This window comes from Ictidomys tridecemlineatus, chromosome 13, assembly GCF_052094955.1.
Source record: "Ictidomys tridecemlineatus isolate mIctTri1 chromosome 13, mIctTri1.hap1, whole genome shotgun sequence".
Classification (NCBI taxonomy): Eukaryota; Metazoa; Chordata; class Mammalia; order Rodentia; family Sciuridae; genus Ictidomys; species Ictidomys tridecemlineatus.
In genome coordinates, this window is record NC_135489.1 from 7513773 (window position 1) to 7537852 (window position 24080).

The 24080-nt window shown below is 41.5% G+C and overlaps 1 protein-coding gene across 1 annotated transcript in view; it reads left to right on the forward strand.

Annotated features, from left to right (window-relative positions):
- The window catches only part of Cd226 (CD226 molecule), a 61842-nt gene extending 44916 nt beyond the window's left edge, over positions 1-16926 (forward strand). Inside the window, exons 3-5 of the mRNA XM_078029902.1 lie at positions 6597-6693; positions 10515-10572; positions 13138-16926. Coding sequence (XP_077886028.1) covers positions 6597-6693; positions 10515-10572; positions 13138-13251 — 269 coding nt within the window. The 3' untranslated portion in view covers positions 13252-16926. The remainder of the gene's footprint in view (positions 1-6596; positions 6694-10514; positions 10573-13137) is intronic.
- Positions 16927-24080: the final 7154 nt, after the last annotated feature.

Below are 24080 nucleotides of genomic sequence, written 5' to 3' on the forward strand. Positions count from 1 at the left end.
CGGAAATAGAATCAGAAACAAAATCTACTCCCTACAAAAGAGGAAAAATTACTCCACAAGGTAGAAGGGAAAGAAAACAGTTTTATTATTGAATAAACAAACACTGAATCAGAATGTTACCTGCCTCCCAGGAAGTCTACTAAGAGATTACAGGGATGGAAAGAAATCTCACTGTTTTATATACCAGCAAGTAGAGCCCCGTGCATGCATGTCCTAAAGGTAAATAGTAAGCAGGCTTCAGGAGAGGGACTTGTTGGCACCATTTGTCACACATAGTCCATCCTGGGCTCCCCCGGTAATGCGGGTGGCCACCTGTGTTAGCTGAATGGCTTTACTCACAGGGAATCCAAACATCTCAGTCTTCCTGAAGGAGTGGTTGCCATTCGGGGGCAGAGCCAGTGGAATCCAGCCTCCCTCCCTTCCTCCCACAGAGACTGGGATGATTCCTTTTCACAGGGATGGCTCCCAAGTCCTGGAGAAAGATTCTTCTCCATTACAAAGTTCATGAGAACCTCCCTTGGATTTTAAAAAGATTTACATGCATTTCAAAGAGTTGAAGAGACCAAAACAGATTTGAGTTTTCTAAAATTAAGGCTACAGGAAAGGAAAGAGTGGAGAAATCAGCAGAGGGACAGGGGTCAGCTGCCAGAGTCCCTCTGGAAGGTGCTTTAGGCTGCAGCAGTGTTTCCCCAAGCCAGTTCTGTGGCCACTGCTGTGGAATGTTCTGGAGTGCTTCCTGAAAAACAGATTCCCAGGCCTTCTCTCCAAGTCTGCAGATGAGAGTGATGTACGCGGCTCCCCATGATCATCAACGCTTTGCACTGAGTCTTGACCCGAGTGGGAGACCTGTCGAGTCTGTTCCTGTGCACTTTTATTTCTAGTGTTCTAATGTGCAATTATCTGAACGTGCCTTGGCAAAAATCAGGAATCATAAATTAGACAAATATATAAAAAGAGAAAAGGAAGTAGACGTAACCTGACCTGTGCTTGGTCCACCAAGGAGAATATCTCTTGTGGGACCTCTCACCTTTGGCTCAAAACCTCCCTCAGTCTTGATCAGGATTATTTGCCCTTGGGAATCTGGCTTCCTGTTAAAATTACTTAACAGTAAACTCAGAAAATTGACAAAGAAAGAAATCCCCTGTTTAGTAAGGTAAAGAAATATGTTATCCAGTATGAAATTACTTCATATGGCTCCTATAAACAAGGTATATGTATCATGTGTATACATGTGTGTTTATATATAAAAACTATATTGTCAGTAACATAGATGCATAACGTATGTGTTCTTACAGTAATGTAATGAGAGCGTTGCTTTAAGAAGGGTCATTGGTATCAAGAAACAATGAAAATATGACTTCTCAGTTGGAATTTGCTAGGAGGACTCACAGGACTCAGTACTGGTGGATTTCAGCAAAAGGATCCAAAGTCAGTGAAGGAGAAAGATGCACCGGGCCAAATGGGAAGGATTGACTGATACCCCAGAAGAAAAGCACGTGCTTAGCATACACCAGACTGACGTGGAGACATCTAAGCACAATGAGCTCCTTCAGTCCAGCAGTGGTAGAAAGGCACAATGAGGCCGTGTTCCCACGTGCCAGCCAAGGACCAGGCTTGTGAACAGGCTCTTCTGGGGACCGTACTCTGGGCCGCTATAGCAAGTCTTCTACGGGTGCTGACTCACTAATGAAGTGGGCCAGACATGCCCAGTTCTTGATATTCTGACTCATGGTGCATTTGAATAATGTGTGTTTACAAGCAAACGAGGCGAGTGTGCAGAAAGCGTAAGACTAAGATGTACTTGGGCAAGAAGGTGAGGCATCTCATATAATAGACTCAGTCATGAAATTTTTCTCAATAAATATACAAAATCAAAGATGTTTACCCTGCTTTTGTCCACATGCCGACTTGAGCACCCTGCCATAGGCCAGTCACCATGGAGCACCCATCTCATGGTACAGCGCGGTGACACGGATGGAGCCAAGATCACTAATGCAGTCCTGCTGCCTGGAACAGCGTGGGCTCTTCTAGACTGTGTGCTTCTCGGCTGGCAGAGTTCCAAAGTGCTTGAGCTGGTTGGGAAACTGTTTTAACAGCAAGAGAGGCAAACTGTTAACAGAAATTGCACTTTAGGTTAGAAACCTGCTCCCTTTGGGTTGTTCCGTAATTATCGGATAATTATTTTGAGTCTCTGTTTCTTATGTTTCCCAGTTAAAATCTGACAACATTTTTCTTTTGGGAAAGAATATTTGTTATTTATTCAGAAGAAAGATGGGAGGTTGATGTCATGGTTTCTGAAAATCATTTATTCCCTACAACCTTCTTGCTATAAAACAGGCTAAAGTTTCTGAAATACAAAGAACATAAAACTGATTTACACAAAGACAAGTGACCTTTGAAAACTTGGGATATCACCAGGCCCATATCCATCTGATGCATATTTCATTTTTGATGCAACGAACTTTGGGCTTTCGTTATTTCCAGTCTAAGATTGTTTTATGTTCGTTGATGGACACTACCTCTGTCCTTCCCCAAGACCTGAATCTGACTGCAGGAACAAGCATCCTCCATTACATGACTAGTTCAACACAACATCTCAACACAAAACAAACGAAATTATTTATTTAACTCTAATTGGGAATGTGTGCATATAAAATGTAAGTGTATATGTAATGTACACTATTAATAGTTTATGTTATGTGCTGTTTAAAATATTTAAAGGATGTCTGTGTGTTTTAGTTCAGTCCCCTAGTGACCCTTGGGTTTTATTTCATCGTCATCTCACATCTGCAAAGATAAAGAGACTGAATGTCCTTCAATGAGATCTTCCAAGGAAAGAATTAGAAGACAGGACAAGGCCCCACGGCTTCCCTCCTCCGTGTCTGTGTTTCCAGCCAACCGAAGTCTAACGGAGATGAAGTTTGGGTATTTTCCTGCATCATCCAGAGAGTTAGACTGGGAATGACCTTCTCCTGCACACTCTGTCAGCTCACACCTCTCCACCCTGCGCCTGCACTGCTGGGTGCATTCCATCTGGACAGAGAATGAGAGCTAACATTTCTTTCTCTTCTTAATGAGGCAAGAAAAGAGTAGTTGTAACTGATATTTTCCAGGACTTATCAGGCCTGGTTAGAGGCTTGGAATGCATGAGTTCTCTGGCTTGTTTTCTGGTCCAGTTATTTAGGTTATTAGTTACTGGGTGTCTTCACTCCCTAACCCACCCGTCTCCAATAAAGGAGGAACCCCAGGCATTAGGGCTGCTCTGCCTGCCTGGCTCTGCAGGAAGGGCCCGGCAGCATTTCTGTCATGAACCATTTCTAAGGTTTGTAACTCAGCCATAAATACTTGTCACCAGCAGAAACTTAGCCCGGAGGGTCACAGGCCTGGAGTAAATTATTCATTTATAAATTTCACTGACTTGCTTTAAATTGTCTTAACTGTATTTATCTTTTGTGATGGGAGGAGAAATAATGGCTTTATGGTTCAAGACATTTTTGTCCCCCTATGAATCAACGAGCGTTGGGATGTAAGCAAAAAAGTCAGCAAAAATGTGGCCACTGGAAACAGACAGCGATTCTCCTTTCTTCAGAGGAGGGCTTGAGGGCCAACATCATTCAACCGAAGCTCTATTAACAGAACTTGGGGGAGACAGTGAGCGCTCTGAGCTGTTAACTCCCCAAAGCAGCCCTTCCCATTTGCTTTTTCTTCTTCCACATGAGGCCCAGCAAGCTGCGTGGTCACCGGAGTCTGACCATTCATGCTACATCGGGCCAGACAGGGCAGGCAGGGGTGGGAGGTGACCCTGTCTCGGATGGTCCATGTGCCCCCTCTGAGAGGCCGATCTGCACCTCTCCTCCATGCTTTTACATTTATTTCTTAAGAGAAAATACGAGTTCCATGCCACTTTTTAAGTCACATAGGACTTTTCAAAATAACATAAATTCCATTCTCTATAGGTAATACCAGTTACACATACGCCTTGAAATAGCATCCATGTAAATACTGAATAAATAAATGATCTGACTTCATTGGTCTCACCTTGCTAGAAACAGTTAAAAATAGGAAACATTTCAAATTGAAACATTTGAAATTTGGATTTATAACTGACCAGTTGTGATACAAATGGGCACACTTTCAAGTGGATTCTACTTCTGAATTCGTATAACTTAAAGCTTAATTAAAAATGTTGTCTGCACTCTTAAGCATTCTGTCTACTTCTAAGGAGTTCTACATCCTGCTCTATTAAAAACAGTCACTAAAGTTTGGTAGAATGTTCTGTTTTACGCATGCAGACCTTCAAAATTTTGTCCTGATTTTTCCTGATTAAAAAGGCAAGAGACCTTTTAGAAAAATTTGGAAATACCAAAAAGCCTAAAGAAAACAACTGCTTTAAAGTTTTTAAAAATTGTCAAAGATTAAATATAGTAAAGGTGTATAATATAATGGTTTGATACATGTCAATATTGCGTAATGATTACCATAATTAGCATGTCCCTTACCACCCATGCTGCACACTGGGTCCCCTCAACTTGCTCATTTTACCACTGAACGTCTGTACTCTCTAACATTTCCACCATCTCTGCACCCTCAGCTCCTGGAAAGCACTGTTTTCCTCTCTATTATTGTTTTGACAATTCTAGACGACACTACAGGTGAGATCACGTGGCGTCTTTCTATGTCTGGCTTATGTCATTTAGCATAATGTCCTCTAGGTCCATACATGTTGTCACAAGTCTCAGGATTTCATTGTCAAAAAACACAAATAATCCAAATGAAAAAAAAAATGAGCACTAGACTTGAAAAAAAAGAAGACATGACACTGGCAATTAGATACATGAAAAAATGGTCAAGATCACTACTCATCAGGGAAAAGCAAATCAAAGCCACAGTGAGATAGATACCACCTCAGCCTGTGAGGAGAGCTGCGATCAACAAGACTAGAGATCATCAATGTTGGTGAGAGTGTGGAAGAAAAGGAAGCCATCTACCTTGTGGGGAATTTAAAGTGCAATACCATTATGGAACATGGTATGGAGGGGCTTCAATAAAAATAGAACTACCATATCACCAGAGCAATCTCTCTGTTGGGTGTAGCCACAAAGAAACACCGTCAGTGTCTTGAAGAGACATCGGCACCCCTTGTTCATGCAGCATAATTCATGATGGTCAGCAGGTGGGTACAGCCTCTGTGCCCATCCACAGACAAGTGGATGAAGAACACGTGGTTTACAGACACAATGAATAATATTCAGCTTATAAAAGAAGGAAATCCTGTCCTTTGCAGCAACACTGATTAACCTGGAGGATATATGCCAAGTGAAGTGAGCCAGGCACAGAGAGAAAAATACTCCATGTAGAATCTAGGATGAACAAATTTAAAGCATAAAAAAGTTTATCATCTGTCATTGTAGTAAAGCTCCTAGAAGACTGAGGGGGTCTAGACAGTGAGTTCTTGTCATGGAAAAACCTTTAGGGACATGGTGGCGTAGGAGGGAAGAGGTGGTCTGAGGACAGGATGGGCAAGAGTTGGTGGAGAAGCATGATTTTCCACTTGCGCTGGCTCCAGACCCCTGCAGTCACAGTCACAAGTCTTCTACTTTCGGTCTCAAGAGGGAGGGAAGCTGAACTGTGCTGTAGCCCACGCCCTTCCTGTGTGGCAAGATGGGCAAATCTGCTGTCCCAAAGAAAGACACAGTGAAGAGAACAGGTCCAGTGCACGTCAGTCCCATTCCCACCAGCCACGGGGACAGATGGGCTTCTCCTCGGGGGAGGTGCCCCACAGGTGTTCTGTGGGTGGCGATGGGTGGGGTGTACTGGGCCAGGAGGCCCGGGCAGAAGGCTGAAATGGTATTTGACCCGTGTGGGCTCACGCTGCAGAGGTGACGTTGCTATGGGATTAGTTCTGCATTCTTTGGAACGACAGCTCATTAGAGTCCTACCACAGCTCCATGGTGTCATCAGAACCGAGTCATCGCCACCACTGGAATAAAGAGAGAGGCCCACGCAGGGAAGGTAAAGGACGCCTCTGCTGGAGGCCCTCCGCTTCACCGTGACAGGCCCAGGACGAGGCTCCAGACTCCCGCGCCACTTCAGTCCATTTCTGGGAAACTCTGAGTTGGAGTAACATGCTTCCCCTGACTTTTATCATCAACTCAAATGTAGTTGAAAATATTTTTAAACAAAATTCTGTGGGTTAACATTAAGGTTACATACTGTTGTGTGTTCAGCGTAAGGAACACGTCAAACATAAAAATTGGCCTCCCTAAGCAGGCTATTTCAGTAGCTATTTTCTTCTACAAAAGGTTTTGTGCATGGGATTGGGAGCTTTTTGGAGTGTATGTTCCACAGATTCTATTTCTTATGTTGTCGAATCCAGCTTAACAAGGAACAGATACGAACCTGTGAGGAGTCAGAAATATCAAGGAGCCTCTAAAAGAAAATTGTTTTTTTTTTCCCTCAATCCAACTTATTTTTTACTGTCTTCTCTGTTCTTAATATTCCATCCTCATTGATACGCCCTTTCTTCATTTTCCAACCTTCCTTTTGTGGCATTAGTTGATCCCTAATTTCTACTGTGATTTTGTTTTTTCTCCTAGGTAAAGCTGATCACCAGTATCCCCTCTTTGTGGCTGGAGGGGTAGTTCTGTTGTTTGCTGTAATCATCATCATCATCATCGTCATTTCTTGTTACAGGTGAGTAGAACAAGCACCCCAATCTGGTTTGCCCTGAGTGGCTGCGATGTTACAGGTTCTCTATCAATAACCCAACCATTTGTCAAGCTGTCTGGGCATCCACATGCATTTCTTTGAATACGGCTCTTACTCAAGGGAGGAGGCGTTAATATCAGAAGCCAAAGCCAGACAGAGTCATTCCCTGAGGGATGGGCGGAGCCGGCAGCCTGCCTGCCTGTTCCCCATCTCTCGCCCCCTCCTCCAAGGAAATAGCTGCCAGTGAAGGCGTGTGTGTGTGTGTGTGTGTGTGTGTGTGTGTGTGTGTGTGTGTGTGTAAGAGAGGATAATGCCTTAACTTAAGCACTCATCAGATATGTACTGTGCAAAGTGGTGAAGGAGATGTAGGGAAGCTCCCATTCTAATAAGCTAACAGTAAACTTGAAGTGTGGCATACTTTCTGAACAGTGGTCTAGATGCTACTGTTAAGAATCACTGAGGAAGAAGAGCGGGAGGCTCACCCCGGAGAGTGGGCAGCCATGTTAATCAGCAGCAGCTTCCTTCTACTCATGGTGTGGCGCAGGGGATTTTCTTAGCCGGCCCTTTCTTCTCCAGACTCTCCGTGTCTGCCGACCCATTTGCCTAGCACTGGTTGGTCCTTCTAGAAACACACTGGGTTGGAATTATACTGTGGGCCAACAACAGTGGTTGGAGTGTGTGTTCTACAGATTCTACAGGAGTCTGTGGGGATAGGCTTGCTGAGGGGTAAAGGGACCATGCTTTGCATGGTCTCTTATAGGTCTGTGATGGCACAGATGTGCTTGTTGGCTGTGCACATTTCCATCTCTGCTCCACTCCCAAGTAATGTGCAGCTCTTTAACAGGATTGCCAGGAGGTTTCTGCATCTCCTCTGCATGTCCTTGACCTTTGCCTCTTCTGCCACGCCCCTGCCCTCTCCAACCTGCCCTCCTGTTCTCAGACCATCCTCTCTAAGCCATTCCTAGTTCCTCTTTTGTGGTCCTCCTGATTAACACTGTTACCCTCCCACTGCACCCAGAGTAGTTTTAACCTCATCAGCCCTGTCACTGAAGGTGCTCGGCTCTCTGACTGCAACTTAATTTTTGTTCATAGTTTCTACCTTATTTACTTTCTCTAAAATTCACAAATTTTTATTAAAACTATGACATTTATTCTTTGAGCACACCCACTCTCTTTCATTTGCTATGCTCCCCGAATGCAGTTTCCCTGTATTTGCCCTTAATCTTGTGCATTGTAACAGGCAAGACACTAGTCCCCTCTGCGAGGGCTGTCCTGTTTCTCTGTCCCTGGGATAGACATGATGTCACCATCCAGAATCATCTTGCACTCCTATTTGCTACTCCTCGCATCCTGCTTTGTATTTTAATTGTATTCGGGCTTGTCTTCCCTACTGGGGCATTCATAATGGCAGGACTGTGTTTTGTTTATGTTCTAGTGTTGGATAGCATTCAGTAGCTAATCTTCCCAAGCCGTGGAGGGTCAGTGATCATCTGCCAGTCCTTTCACCTTTCTCTGCATCGTGGCTACCCTCGAGTCTTTCCCTGACTAGAAATTAGCAAATGGAGGCAGGGGCCCCAGATTAGTGTCCTAGAGGGTTTCTCTACTGCCTTACGTTGGCTGATGAAAATGCAGACCGGACAGAGAGAGTCTGGGGGAATAGGCAGCGTGACTGAGAGAACGCGGGGTGGACAGACCTCTGGAGGGTCACAGGTGTTGGGCAGGACAGGCTTTACTTCATGAAAACACTTTGCTTTCACATGAGTAGTTAAACTGAACTGTGGAGTAAGTATACTGTCCCTCGTGGGTCCAGGCGATGGGAAGATTAGTGGACGCGAGTGTCTAATCAAGGGTGAACTCTACAAAGGAAAGGGCAGGGTTCCTCCTGCCTTGTCTGGTCTCCCTTTGTGGCTGTTACTTTAATTCAAAGTGTTTTGGAAAATGACCCAAGGGTTTCACCAATGACCCCTGAACCCTGTCTGTCCAACCATTTGAGATAATCCTCAGCCTCAGATGTGCAAGTCTGACTTCAGAGGGGATGCCCGTCACCTGCTCCACGGGCACTGGAAACGGCTCCTCTGTCCTGGGTTGGTAGGGGTCAGAACAGCAACAGTAAGAATGGAGCATGCTGCGGGTGCGCAGTGCGGGTGAGCACCAGGAGAGCCAGCTTGTGTTCTGGGCACGGACGCCTGTGTCCTGGGAAGAGCTTGAATCCTTAGGGAAACGTCAGACACGTCTCTGCAGATTGCTGTCAGGGCTCGTGCTTAGGATGAAGGTGGCATCTGGTTTTCCGGGCACCTTCCTGGTTTCAGCATTTCATCCCAAGGAGATGCCTTAGTCCCCGGCAAATGGGGACAGCTGGTCAAATTAGATCAAATGGTGATGTTTACTACCTTTATTTTACAGACAGAGGACTGATCTTTTGAGATGCAAAACACTCAGCCACATAGAGTCTGATTCCAAGCCCAACCTTCTCTTTCATTCCTCATGTTGCATGCTCCAGGCTTATTTCAATACACAGACACAGCGATCCGTCTGGGAAAGTTAGCTGTATGTTATGAGATAGACTTGTGCCACCTCATGGTTTAATTAAAGATCAAAGGTTATAGACCTGTGCCTTGGCTTCCTCATCTTCAAACTAAAGGTAATAATAGTAGCCTTATGATAGATTCCTTTGAGGAATAAATTATGTAATTTATATAAAACACTTAGAAATGAATTTTGCATGTAGTAAATTTACACAGAGAATAAGTAAATGAAAGAATAATCAACATAAATAAGGATAATAATAAGTAAATTAATGCCTATAGAATAAGATGAAGACTGTTAACATGGTAGAATTCCCAAATTACTAGAAGAGATCATTAGAATCAATATCCACTACTGAATAACCTTTCCTTGAAGAGTGACAATCACGTTTTCAAGATTTTTAATAAGGAATTGAGATCGCATCTTACAAAACACAGAACAAAACAAACCTCTATATTTTTGCATGGAATCCACCTCTTCCGTTGTTCAACAGGAATCTTTGCTTTAGGGAGATGGAAGAGAGGTTGACTTTCCCCAGAATAATTGTCTTCACACTTGGATATGTTACTTCTCCTTTGTTCAACTACAGTAGCCTCTTCTTTCCTTCTCTTGTGTTTGCTCTTTTAAGATCTCTCCAGAAGTTAGGTTTCATAAGCGTCACTGGAACTGTGGAGAGTTTGTGGAGTACTGTGGTTGCAGATGGTTGCCGGCCACATCAAAGTGACTCTGGGAGAAGGGAAACCTCAGAGCTGGGTGGGGGGCTGAGGGCCGATGCTACCTGTAACGTAACGAGCCGCGTGACCCTTCCTCTCTGCACCTCCGTTTCCTAACCTGTTAAGTTTAGAGTTTTGATGAGATCTGAAGAAAATCATCCATACAGGTTATATAGAATAACACCTGGAAGGTTTTATAACACTGAGCTCTGTGAGTGCAGTCACCTAAGAAGTTTCACTGTTGGCTTTCAAACATGTTTTAATCATGAGAATCTCTAAGTCCAAGATTCCATGGAGAAGGCTGGAAGCCCTTCTAACGTGGGTTCTCAAGGAGAGTAATTACCATGGACACTGCTGGACAGCTGCGGAGCTGTGTGCACCCTCCAGGGAGTGTGGGAGAGGTGTGCAAAGTGAGTGTCAGCCACTAGAATGCTGGACAAACACGTGTGGAGCACCTGTGGCTGGTCACGAGCACATGTTCAGTAGGGCACGTGGGCTGGGGACACGCCGAGGGGCACCATGCTGGACTGCAGCGCCTTGATGTTCCCTGTTGACTGTGTGTTTTAGAAGGAGGAGGAGACAGAAGTCCACCCCATTTAAAGAGTCCTGGGATACAAAGAGTAAGGTGAGTTCACCTGGAATTGTCATTTCCCCCCTCTTTCATGCTTTATAAATATCTTGTAAAGTCCGTCTAGTTTGCAGCTATGGATCTTATTTTTTGTTTTATTTTTAATAACCTGGCAATGCAGTTGATAATTTAAGTACCAGCTATTTGAGGAAGCAGCTACTCTCTGTACTACTCTATTGATGCCTTTTGACACCAAGTTTTTTTTAATATCAATATGAATAAAGAAGCAATTACACTGACACAGTAAGAATCAACCCTGTGCATTACCGAAATCCGCACTGGTTTTCTAGGGCTACTATTACAAAGTACACAAACTGGATAGTTTGAAACAACACACACTTATTCCCTCATGACTCTGGAGAGTTGAAGTCCAGAAAGAGGTGTGAGAAGACTGGTTCCTTCCTGGAATGAGATGTTCCAAGCTTTTCTCCCAGCACCTCCTGGTGGTTGCCTGCAATCACTGGCTGTCCAAGGCTTGTATACACGTCCGATTCTGCCTGTCTTCACCTGGGGTCTCCCCTGTGTGTGTCCTCTTATAAAGAAACCAGTCATCTTGGAGTAAGGGGCAGCCTCCTACCCCAGTGCATCCTGATGTTCACGTCACTAATTTTATCTGCAAGGATCTTATTTCCAAAGAAGGCCACATAATGATGTTTGCAGAAGGATGTGAGTTTTATTCAAACCAGTAAAAAACATAACATTATTTTGATGTCATAAAGACATTGTGATGATTAAATTAATCTAACCTACATTCAAGGCTCAGAAGCAAAGTGTGCATATAAAAGGACATAATACATGATATTTGTTACTATTATTACCTTTAATTAATTATGAATTAATGAATGCTCAAATTACATTATAAACCTAAAGAACTTTCTTGTGGGTTGCAGGAGTCTGATGAACTATTTAAATTTCCATCTCGCTCTACTTTGCTACTGCGCATATTGTTTGGTTAAAGTAATAGAAACTTTAGAGTTTGTAGATAACAGTGATGCTTAATTTCATGTTCATTGCCTCCATCGTATGTCAGATATTGCTCTCTTGTGCACATATTATTCTGTTTATTAAAATTCGCAATCCAACGCTTGTGTTAGGATTTCACACACAGCATGAGGGTCTGATAAGGTAGGGCCTTGGGGAGGTTATTCATGGGTGGAATCAGTGCCCTTGTAAGAAGAAGCTTGCTTCCTCCTCTCTGCTTTCTGCACAAAAAGCCTGGACACAGGGAGAAGATGGCCACCCACAGATCCAGTAGGCAGCCCTCGCCACACATTTGGTCTTGGATTTCACAGCTCCAGAACTGCCAGAAATAAATGCTTGTTGTTTAAGACACTTAGTCTGCGCTGTTCTATTACAGCTTGCCTGAGTTGACAAAGGCAAACATTTTCTCAAGTGCTATCCAAAAATCACATTGATTTCTTTTTGCTTTAATTATTTGCACTTGAATTCAACACGGCTAAAAAGTCAAGTACTTAAGCACCCAATACGGGTGCTTCAGACTTCTTAATAATCTGTCAACTTAAGATTTTCTGTTATTAAGCAGTTACTCTTTGCAAGTCAGATGTGTCTTTCTGACTGACTCACAGCTGGCTTTATGGCACCAAATGCAGGCTGCAGCGGCTCGGCTCCTCCAGCTGTTGCTTGGCACACAGTGGACGCTGCCCGGCCAGGTCCACTTAGTGGCTTCTTTCTCTTGTTCCTCGCTATTTGCCTGCTAAAGTCAATCCAAAGGAATATTTATTGTTATGAATTTTGAAGAAAGGAGGATGCTTTAGGACTATGTTAGGTCTCCAGTTCTTCTAGGCTTTAGAATAATGGTATTTATTATATCGAGGACAATTTAAAACTTTGATAGTAAGAGGGACTGTGAAGGATGAAGAGGATAGAGCTATTTGATCATTTTGCTATCCCTCACAAGTGATGTAAGTAACAAGGCACCTGGATTTTCCTCCTGCTTTCTTCTTGCAAACACCAAAATCATTCTAACTTTTGAAACCACTCACCAGAAGATCTCTCTTGCTTCTCTTTCCTCTCTCTCAATTTTGCTATTTCTCACACCTGTATATTTTGTCACATGTGCGCATTCATCTTGTCACATGTGCACATCACTTGATTAAAGTAGAGAATATTAATGGTTATGTACCATCAGCTTGAAGGAGAAAGTTTGTTGCACAGTTCTTTCATTGTGTTCAGTTGATTATTGTTAAAGCTAGGACACTGTGTACTCTAAGAATAGTTACTAATTAAGGCATCATTCAGTAGACATTGATGGATGCCCACTATAGGGAAATACCAACCTACTTTTGCATCTAAAAAGGAAATTCATAGCAGAATACAGCATTAAAGATCTGGATTATGTTTATGCTGCATCTTATTCAGAATCCTATAAATCAAGAAAGTGATTTCTAACAGAAGTTCTATACCATGGAGGGAGTGTTTTAGAAATTACTTGTAGTGGACTTTTGGCCTACATTATGGTTCAATTGAGAGATTTATGCTGAATATCTTTACTAGCTGATGAAACACACTGAATGATTGATACCATTGCTGTTTATTTTGTAGGCAGCCAACAACTACAGAAGCCCCATCTCCACCACTCAACCCATGGAAGACACAAGGGAGGACATCTATGTCAACTATCCTACCTTCTCTCGAAGGCCAAAGCCTAGAGTCTAAGCTTTTCTCTTGATATCAGCGAACTAATGAAGACTATTAGATACATGGATCTTTATAATTTCTTCCTACCACCCAATGACTGTCTTGATTCCAGTTGACGAAACTTCTTTCATTGGTAGAGAAAACACTGCGTGACCTAGAGAACATCCTGAACAGGAGTGCTTCAGGACCCCTGAGTCATGTTAGCTCCTACATAAGGGAAACTTGCTGGATCAAGCCACAGAGGAACAGGGGAGACCAGACTTGAGTGAGCTTTACTTACCAGGGCTCTAATGTTGTGTCTAGATTTCGACATGGCCCTAAGCTGGTTCAGATCCCCTCCCACAGCAGTGGATGCACTTGTCTGGCTTTGGCCTAACTCCCATGCTGGCTTTTCTGTGTGCTTTCAAGATGGCAGCCAACCACTGAAGTCATTTGTGACCCTGTTGGCATTGGATGAAGTGTTTGTTTTTTTTAACGCAGCAAACATATTCGATTATTTGCCTGTCATTAAGCAGGCATTGTGGTCATTAAGGTGAGATAGCTTACCTTAATTAAGGGTTCACCTGTAAGAGCTGGAGGTGGGGACAAAGCACATGAAAGGGCAATTCAGGGTATTAAAGAAGGAAAGGAACCAGGAAGCTGTGGTTGTTACTAAATGTTGACTGCAATGACATTCCAAGACATCTCTTACTAACCCACTAAAAAGTGAAACCAGGTTAGTTCTCTCTCTCTCCTCTCTTCTAGAATCTTCTCTATCATCCATAGTCCAGAAGAATACCTGGCAGCACAATGAATGAAGTCAGAGAAAGATAAATGTGACAGGGTTAGCATTTTATTTTCTCATAGAAAATAAATTTATCTCTGAATCTATGTAGAATTCTTGCCACCATCCTGGGTCTAGCCTAATGAGCAAGTGTGATAGAGGGTCCAAGAATAAATAATGTAAATACTTTTAATATCGATTTTTTTTCTTTTTGCTACCTTTGAGACTTATTTTTAATATGCAAATTCTCTCAAAATGGCCAGGAACCTACACATTAAGTTCTCTAAAAATAATTTTGTGTGAAAACTTGAATACATGAAGAGAGAACATGGTTGGAAGTGGTGCTATAGGGTTGTAGGGTAGAAACTTGAGCCTGGAGTCGGGAGAGAATGGAGAGGAAACAGGAAAGGAGGGAAACTCATCGGGGAATAAAGTACAAAGGGAAATGTGGGCTTCCCAGTTTGGACATTTACCCTCGTTTTTATTATCATTGCTTTAGAATTTCATATTTGGATTCATGAACTGTTTCCATGAGTTTATCAGCATAACCCAGTGGAAAGGCCGTTTGCCGGAAAACACTCTACCGTCACGTTTATCCAAGATGCTAGGGCCAAATCCCTGAGTTCACATTGTGAACCAATTTAGCACCATTTATAAAAGAAGCTGTCTCTTTTTCTCAAAAAGTTTAAAATGATCTGGAAGATTCTGATAACCCAATTCTCATTGATTAATACAGGTGAGAAGTAAAACATTTCTACAGTCTTAACATCAAGGACTATAAATCCCTTCAAAAGAAAATAGCTACTGGGCTGACAGGCTTTCATGATGAACCACTTACATGTGCTAGCCCCCAGGATATCTGAAACTCATCTCTGTCTCCCTATTTTAAAAAATTTTTTAAAAATATCACACTCAAAATATTTATGGGCAGTATTTACTCTGTCCTTTCTTCTTTCCATGTGGTCTTGCTATTCGGGAGTTGGGAAGCTCCTGCAGCCTGCTGAAGTTCTCTACTGCCTCAGCTTTTGGGCTGAGGAGCTTCTTCCCCATTTCCTTTTGGAAACCCTAGCCAGGCACTGTCCTCGAACTCTCTGTAATCTCTGTAACGCCACACCTGCAGCACCAGGTCTTTGAACTCCCCCCTCCCCCCTTGTTTTCCCTCGAATCTGTGCTTACTGTCCTGGGTGTTACTAGGAAAATAGATCAAAACAGATCCTCAGAGTAAAGATCAAGATGGGAATTAAACTATATTTGTGTTTTTTTTTTTTTTTTTTTTTTGCAAGATGCTGCTTTGGAAGCGAGATGCAGTCTTAAGATTTTTGTCTGTTTTACATGTATAATTTATATTGGTACATAATACAACATCAAATAAAACCTATGCTTCCTTTGAATACATGATTTTAATATTTACATTTAAAATTACCAATTAAGGAAATTAGAGTGGCATTGGTGGTATAGTGGTGAGCATAGCTACCTTCCAATTGAAGAAATTACTATTTGATAATATGGTAGGTGTGTTAAATGTCATTAAAGAGGATTCAGTTTATCAGGGAAAGAGCACATCTTTAATAAATATAACTTACAGTAACTGTGTATTGATTATATTATTATCAGAGAGACTTTCAAACTTTGTGTACAAACCTTTATGTATCCTGAGAAAATAGAACACAAAATTCTTTCATTTATTCATTCTTTCTTTTTCTTTTCTTTTCTTTTTTTTTTTTTGTGGTGATGGAGAGAAACATGAGCCTTGTGCATGTCAGGCAAGTGCTCCGCCACTGAGCCCCACCTCCAGTCCATAGTATACGGTCCCTCAACTCACACTCAAGTTTATAGATTGGGAGAAGTAAATGAGATTATAATTTTTAGTTAGGAAAAATTCAAATTTATACGATGTTTTAAGTAGTTCAGTTTATTAATAAAGTGCTATCCATATTTAAGTATGCTGAAAATCAATTTAAAAGACAAAGTACAATAAAAATAATTTTATTAGATTTGCTTTTACTTTAAATATCTAAATGCTATCGGTTTTTGTAAAATGTATCAAATAAAAATTTCCAGGACTTTGGATCACTTGCCTAGGATGTCTGAGGCCCTAGGTTCAATTCCCCGTACTGCAAATAATAATAATAATAATAATAATAATTACAGTTGTATTATAGTAATTTTTCAAATTGGGAAAGTCTACATTTTTAATTAGCGATAACTTTAATCCAATGCTTCTCCTAGATTTTATATAATATGCTATATTTTGTACCGCTTACATGGAATTTCAGTGAGATGCTTATAAAGTATAGGTGTAGATGCTAAATTGTGACAACAAGGTTAACCTTTTCACCATAATGATATGAAAATATCTTTGAAGATTGTAAAACTATAATATGAACATGAAATATCACTGGCTTATTATAATCATTGGTTTGGGTCCTATTAAAATGTAATGTCTAGAAGGTGCTGACCTTCACATTTAGATTTTGATATCAGTTAATGTATATTTTCATTGTTCTGTTTATTGAAAATATTCTAGTAACCCTCTAGGATCTTGTAGATCTATCTGAAAATTAAAAACAATTTGCTTTCCTTTAAATTTTCTATTGCTGTGATCCAACGAACTTCTAGAATTTACTGCAGTGCTTCTGAGGGAAATTTTATAGATCTTCAGGGTTGGTTTACATATTATATTTTTCTGGGCTCAAAGCACTAACTATGTTGTAAGATGCTGTTAGAAAAAGTCTCATTTGGGGTGGTAATCCCAATCCCAAATCTGGGACGATCCTGCCTATTGTTCTTGTTTGATGAAGTTATATCGTTACCTTAATTAGAACACTGTTTCCAGTTATTTCAGATTTTCCATTTGTTGGCCATGCAAATGTTTGCCTTCATTTATTGTATTTTGTTGTTCTGAATGAATAAAATGTAGTGCACCATGATCATCAGTTTCATTTGCTATCAAAGAAGAGTAGGGAAAAATATTTCTACAGAATAAAATTGACCTTCAGAGTTAAAAATGCAGAAATAAAGTTTTTATATTCTGAACAGTTTGTAACATCTATCTCAAAGCAACATTCTGTGTGTTTTATATGCAGTGGACCAAAGAACTATAGGAAGTTTTTTTTAATCCCTTTTCTCTCTCTTTCTTTATGGCTTGATAAACCTCCATTGCGTACACATATGACATTTTCTTTATCCATTCATCTTCGGGCGGGCTCCAACACTGGTTCCGTTGCTTGGCTTTTGTGAATCTTGCTGCTATAAACACTGTGATGCATGCACTGCTACAGTGTGCTGCTACCTTATACAAAGGAGTGGGATAGCAGGGTCAAATGGTCATTTCATTCCCAGTCTTTTGAGGAATTTCTATAGAACTAGAAATATTCATAAAATTTATATGGAAAAATAAAAGACCCAGAATTTCCAAAGTAATACTAGCAATAATGGAGATGCTGGAGGCACCACAAACCTGATCTCAAATTATGGTTCAGATCTATAGTAACAAAAGTAGCATGGCGTGGGCATAAAGACAGACATTAAAACCAACGGAATAGGATAGAAGACACAGAGACAGATTCATATAGATACAGTCCCATGACAGGTGCCAAAAACATACACTGGAGAAAAGACAGCTTTTTAAACAAACGGTGCTGGGAACACTGGATATGCACATGAAGAAGAGTGAAACTGGATCCCTGCCTCTCAACCTGCATGAAAGTCAAAAAAATTGCATCCGTGACGTAGGAATTAATGCAGAAACACTGAAACTGCTGGAAGAAAAAGGGTCAACACTCCAACATAGTGGGGAAGGCACTGACTTCCTTACAAAGATTCCTAAATCTCGAGAAATAATACCAGGAATCAATAAGTGGGGTAGCATCAAAATAAAAAGCAAAATAAACCGGAGTGTAGAGAGAGAGCCTACAGAATGGGAGAAAATCCTTGATAGCTACTCTTCAACAGGGGATTAAGATCCAAAATAAATAAAGAACTAAGAAACTTAACACACACAGCAACCCTCCCCCAAATCACCCAATCAATAAATAGACAAATGACCTCAACAGACATTCTTCAGAAGAAAAAGTACAAATGGCCAACAAATATATGGAAAAATGCCCAACACCTCAGCAATCAGGGAACAGCCCATTCAGACTACACTGAGATTTCGTCTCTCTCCAGTTACGACGGCAGCCGTCAACACAAACAATAATCAATGCTGTCCGATGTGTGGAGAAAAGGAATGTTCTTGCGATGTCAGTGGACGGCGTGTTGGGACCACCTTGGAATGGCTCAGGTATTGGACACTCTGGTCAGGACACACACTTTCAGGGCTGTTATGTCCCATGAGATAACCAACACCTTGCCACACCTATGTTCCTTTTCATGCTTGTTAAGCTCCTTGTTCTGGATCTCTGCCTTTTTATGAAAACAACACAGCTATGTCCTTTGGCTCATATTGACAGGGTATGTCTTTCTGCCACCCTTTAATTTTTAAATTATGTGAGTCTTTGTATGTAAAATGAATTTCTTATGGACAACCTATAGTTAAATCTTTTTAAAAAAATCCAAGGTAACCATCTGTCTTCTAATTAGTTAATGGTTAGACCATTCAACTGTAAGTGATTATTGACCTAGTTGGAAAATGTCTACCATGTTTGTGACTGTTTTCGACCATCACACCTATTCTTTGAATTTACATCTTCCCTTCTGTTTTCTTCCTTCCATACTTTTAATTGTCCCCCTCCCCGCTATGTAACTCTGGTTTTTCCCTCAACATATTTTATTTGGTGCTCTCTGAGCTTCCTGATTCTACGGTTTAGCGTCTGTCATTAATTTTGGCAAGTCTGTAGACACTATTGTTTCAAATATTGTCTTCCTACATTCTCTTTCTGGGATCCTGATTATGTGCTCGTTTTGAAATTATTCCATCGCTCTTGGATGATCTTTCTCTTTTCCTGCTTACCTTTTACTTTCAGAAGTTCATAGTGACCAGTCACAATCGCGGATCCCTTTTGTCCGCTGTGCCAGGTCTAGTGATGATCCCAAGGAAGGCAGTGTTTGTTTCTGTCACTGTGCTTTCATTTCCAGCAGTTGATTCTTATTTCTTCTTAGAATTCCTTTCTCTGCCTACGCTACCCATCTGTTCTTGCTGTTGTCTAGCTCCTCCACAGAGCCCTTAACGTGTTAAGGATGATTTCCATGTCTGAGGACTCTGACGTGAGTCATCGCCTCTCTGGTCCAGTAATGGCGTGGTCCCCTCACACCGGAGCTGGTCTTGCCGGTGAGCATGCTTCACAGCTTTTTCCTTGAAAGCCAGACCTAGCGTATGGCATATTGGGAACCAAGGTGGATAGGACTTTGGTTTGCAGACTTACCTTAACCTGACCGGATGCTGGACTGAGTGGAAGTCCATCACGGCTGTAGGTGCTAAATACTTTCATGTCCCTCTAGTGTCCTTGTGGTTTTTGTTTATGTGCTTGGTTTCTTTTCTCTCTCTCTTTTTCTCTTTCCCTTTCTCTTCTGGCTTCCCTACCTACTCCCTGCTCAGAGAGGCTTTCTGTTCCAGTGCCTTCCTCTGTAATTCTCTGCCGTTGTCCTGGGACCCTGTGGCCGTGGGGTGAGTCACCACAGTGGAAGGAGAGCGTCTCTAATCTCATAATCAAGAGTCAGGCTGTCAGTGGGCCTGAGACTGCAAGTTCTCTTGTGCTGTAGCTTCCACCTGCCCTTCACTTGCATCCCAGTGCATCCCCTTGAAAGCCTAACCCCGTTGACTTACGATTTTTTTTAATTTTACTTTTTCTTTCTTAGGTGGGACAGGTGGGCTGCAGGGTCTAGGACTTGGCGTGTGAATGGGTGAGGATCTTTTCCCTGGGGGTAGGCCTTTGTTACCGAGAAGCCGCTTGGCTTATTTCCTGAAGCTTCCGCTTCCCCTGCCAGAGCTGCGAGATTTGCCCTGGAGCCTCGTATTGAGAACCTGGTGGGTGTCCTGGAGGGGAAGCTCATGCAAGCGGGGAGACCCTTCAAGTCTCTAGAGTTCACAAGAGGTTTTACTCACACTCATGACCAAACGGCAGCAGTTCAGCTGACTCGCCGGTAAGTGCTCCTGCAGCCTGGGGTTCCAGGGCTCCACCTCTCCACAAGCAGAATGCTTCCTGTATCTCTCTGGATTTGTCTATCACTCCAGAGTTTTGGGGTGCCTGCGTTTTCTGGGACCTCCTTCCTGTAATAGGTCTAAGAAAGTCACAGATTTTCCGTTAAGAAAGCTTTTGCTTGACCTGAGCTCGGCAGCCACGTCTTGCAAGCTCTTTACACGGTGGCAGTGGACACGCAGGTCCTTCTCCACGTACTGGTAGGAAGTGTGGGTGTGCTCTCTTGGCTTCTGAGCGGTCTCGTTGCCCTGACTTCTTGACACTGCACTAGGATGGCTGGACACTGGACACTGTCCCATTGACTTTCTAGTCTGTGTTGCTCCTTGGCCCATTTTTATGAATGGGCGTATTATTTATGGTATATGCAAATCAGATACATATTTATTTTAAAAAAATAAACACAAAATGAAATATAAGAGACAATCTGAAGATTAGCATGGGATCATACTCAGTTTTCCTGATTATGTTTAGGTCAACATTTTTATTATAAAATTTTCTGAGTCCAAAAAAGAAGCAAAGGTAATAAAAAGAAAATTTGTCCAATGTCACAAAAATATGTCTAGTCAATACAATCAACAAAACGTAAAGCAGATGTAGTCAGTAAAGCTCACTCACCACTGAGCACCAGATTTCAGGAACTGTTTTTAGAATTCTGCTAAAACAAAACAAACAAAAATGCAAGTCATATTGCAGTATTTTGCTGTATTTGATATTAATTTATTTTAAGGTTTAGTTACACAAAAAATAAATAAGCATTTGAAGACTTCATGATAAGGAGGCAAAGAAGTGAGAGCAGGGTCCAGAATCTTCCTAGTTTGCGTACTACATATGGCTATATAACATACTACTGCAAAACTTTACAGACTGATCATTGAATGATTTCTCCTGAAACTATACCCTACTTAATAGGCGTAGTGTTAAAGTTGAACATTCCTATTAGTGTCAACTAATAAGCCACCAGAAAACCTCGTGCCCAAAATATGTCACCATCTCTTCCAGATTAGGAAAAAGCATGAATAATAACAAGCAGTAAGAATCACATCATGCAAGCTTCAGGGAAATGTGGTGTCCGTGAAGGAGCACACAAAGACAAGTGTGATCTACTCTTGTCTTGGTTTCTACTTGAGGGTCAATAGCGACTATCTGAACTAAGAGATGTCATAGTATTCTGATATACTAAAAATAACATTCCAACCCCAACTCACTAACCCACTGAAACATGGTCAAATATAGCTTCCACTGGTATTGTTAGTTTCCAATGTCAAACACCATGCTATAATGTCTCTTGGCTGTAGTGTCTTTTAGGTCCCTCTGCATATCGCATCTCGGCTGAAGGGGTCGGAGGCACAATGTCCCACGAAGCAGGGAGTCACGTTCTGCTGGTGAGTAGAGTGCACGTTGTGTCCTCTGTGTCATGTAATGCTGGTTTCACTTGAGATACCAACTCTCACCCCCAAGCAGTCTAGGTTGTGCACATATTGAAGACATCAGTGAGTATTCCTTACCATTGAATTCCTAGTCATGTCATCTATAAATTCTAAACTGAAGACAGTCCTCCTTCACTTTCTTTTCCCAGTCTAATTGTGCCCTTTTAAATGGAGAAAGCTGTCCTCTTTCATTGCTCAGAAAGAGGGTCAATTAGGTACGGGGAGCAGTGGCCCTACGGGAGGGTGCTGAGTAGAAGATTTTAGATATATTACTTATCACGTTTTATTTATATTATACTTTGGAGAGTGAGATGACTGGTTAGAGTGAAGTGGGTTATTTCTAGGCAGCAGCCTTAATATTTATTTTTTGGTGGAAGGTGTATCAAGCTCTAGCTCTTCACTCAGCTCCCTGAAATGTAATTAGATTTGTTTTTAAAAAAATAGACACCTTGAAAACAGCTGGCACCTCAAAATAACATTTCATAGATACTGGAACAAGAAAGGAATTTATTAAGCCGAGTGGTCCTCAAAGCACCTTCAGTGAACAGGACCAGGTTACATATACCTCTCCACAGGGTGAGCTTCTTAAGGGAGGGAGCAAATCTTACTTTCGGATCCCTGCGGCGCAAAGATTAAATTAATGCTCTTCAGATTGAATTTTGAAATAGTATTTTCTCCTCTGACCGCCTCACAATGGAAGTTTGATTTATTCAGAGGAGTATTCTGTATTTGGATTCGGCCTCTGTAATTCACACGTGTGTAGGAAGTGGCATGAGTGAGAATATCCATATGTATATTGGTCTTACATATAAGTTTGTGTTAAAAGAGGAAAAGAGGGTTTTTTAAAAAATGATTTAAAAAATGTATAGCATTCAAACAGCAGGAGATGATTGGGAATTTCATTAGACTCTACTGTGTAATAATTTTCTGTGATTAAAACCAGTCTATTCAGCGGAGGAGAGGAGGAGAAATTCAGAGAGAGCTCTGAGAAGTGCATCAGGAAGCTGGTGTGACAGTGTCTCCGGCCTTCCTCACGTCCCGTCTCTAGCCACCTCTGTGTCTCCTGCGGCGGCCACACGCCCTTCGCCTCAGAACTACTCTTGATATTGAAGTACGTCAAAAGGAATTAAGGGAGGAAAGAACAAAGACTGGGAGAGGTGGTAGATGCTTCTTCCATGTCTGAAGACGACAAGATGAACAACTCAGTAAACAGTGACTGGCCCTTGGAATCAGCGCCTGATAGCCTCAACTACCTACATGTTGGGATAGTTCATGTTTCCACGAGTGTTTAAATATTCAATCCAGTTCTTGTTCCACATTTATTTTAATAATTCATCATATGGGTACCAAAATTAGATAAACTTGTCTAGCTTGGAAAAAGAGAGAGCTGATTTCTTTGTACATTGCAAAAAATAGCAGAGTAATTGCTTTGGGGCTGTGCCCTGTGACATGTATTTATTAAACATCTCCTTTGATGTCAGCTCTAAGCCTGTATAGACGTTTACGCTCTTTTCAAAGACACGTTTTTCAGTAAATATAGTCCTTGTAATTTTAATGGTGACAAAAGGGAAAAGAAAATCCACCAAGTCCATATCACCAATTTGTTACAAATGTGGCATAAAAGTTCATATTCAGAATAAACTGTATTTTGTTCGGCATCAGGAAAGCCGGGCTGTTTTCATTCTCGTTGCTTCTCCTGGGTATTTTATAAACTTCTTCTGGCTCAGAGGATGGAAAATCCCATACGTGGTTGTTCATGACTTTGGTTGGACCCACCCACAGGAGGACACGTTAACAGGACTGAGTGCCGGATCCAGGGTGCATAACTGAGAAAGCCATTGTCTAGTGTTAGGGAGGTCCCCACTCTCTTTAAAGGCTTGAATCTCTAGGAGGAAAGAAACTTGTAAAACAAATTCATCTAATAAAGTAATCAGGAAACCCAGCCAATGCTGTTTGAGAAACGGATTTTGTAAATGTACTTCTAGGCAGGTCTAAATCCCAGGGATAGAGGTTGATCACAGGATAGAACATAATAAGGGAAGCCACTGATTGCTAAATCAAGGAGCTGGTGAGGATAGTGTCTAATTGCATGCATTTGCCAAATATTTATTTTCAATATTTTTCTTGTTATTAAAGAGTGATAGAGTGTGGGAAGAAAACCCATTATCTAGTTGTATCCCAAAATAAAAGTCACTTACATTCTCTGGCTATCTCTTCACTAGAAAATAATGTGTTGATCTCTAACGTCACCTTCAAGGTAAGATGCTATGATTCCACCAAACCAGATTCAACATAACAGAAGTTAAATTACATTATAAGATAGGGTTGGGAAAACACTGGAAATACATAATAAATCCTCAGTAACCTTACATTTAATAAAGGGCTTTCTTTTACTTTATTTTGAAAATAGCAAGCTAATAAGTGAAGGAATAAGTAACATTTTAAAGGTTAGCAGAGTATGATTGTCAGAATTCTGTTTAATTACATAGTTACATGTCATCACATAATAACAGAAAT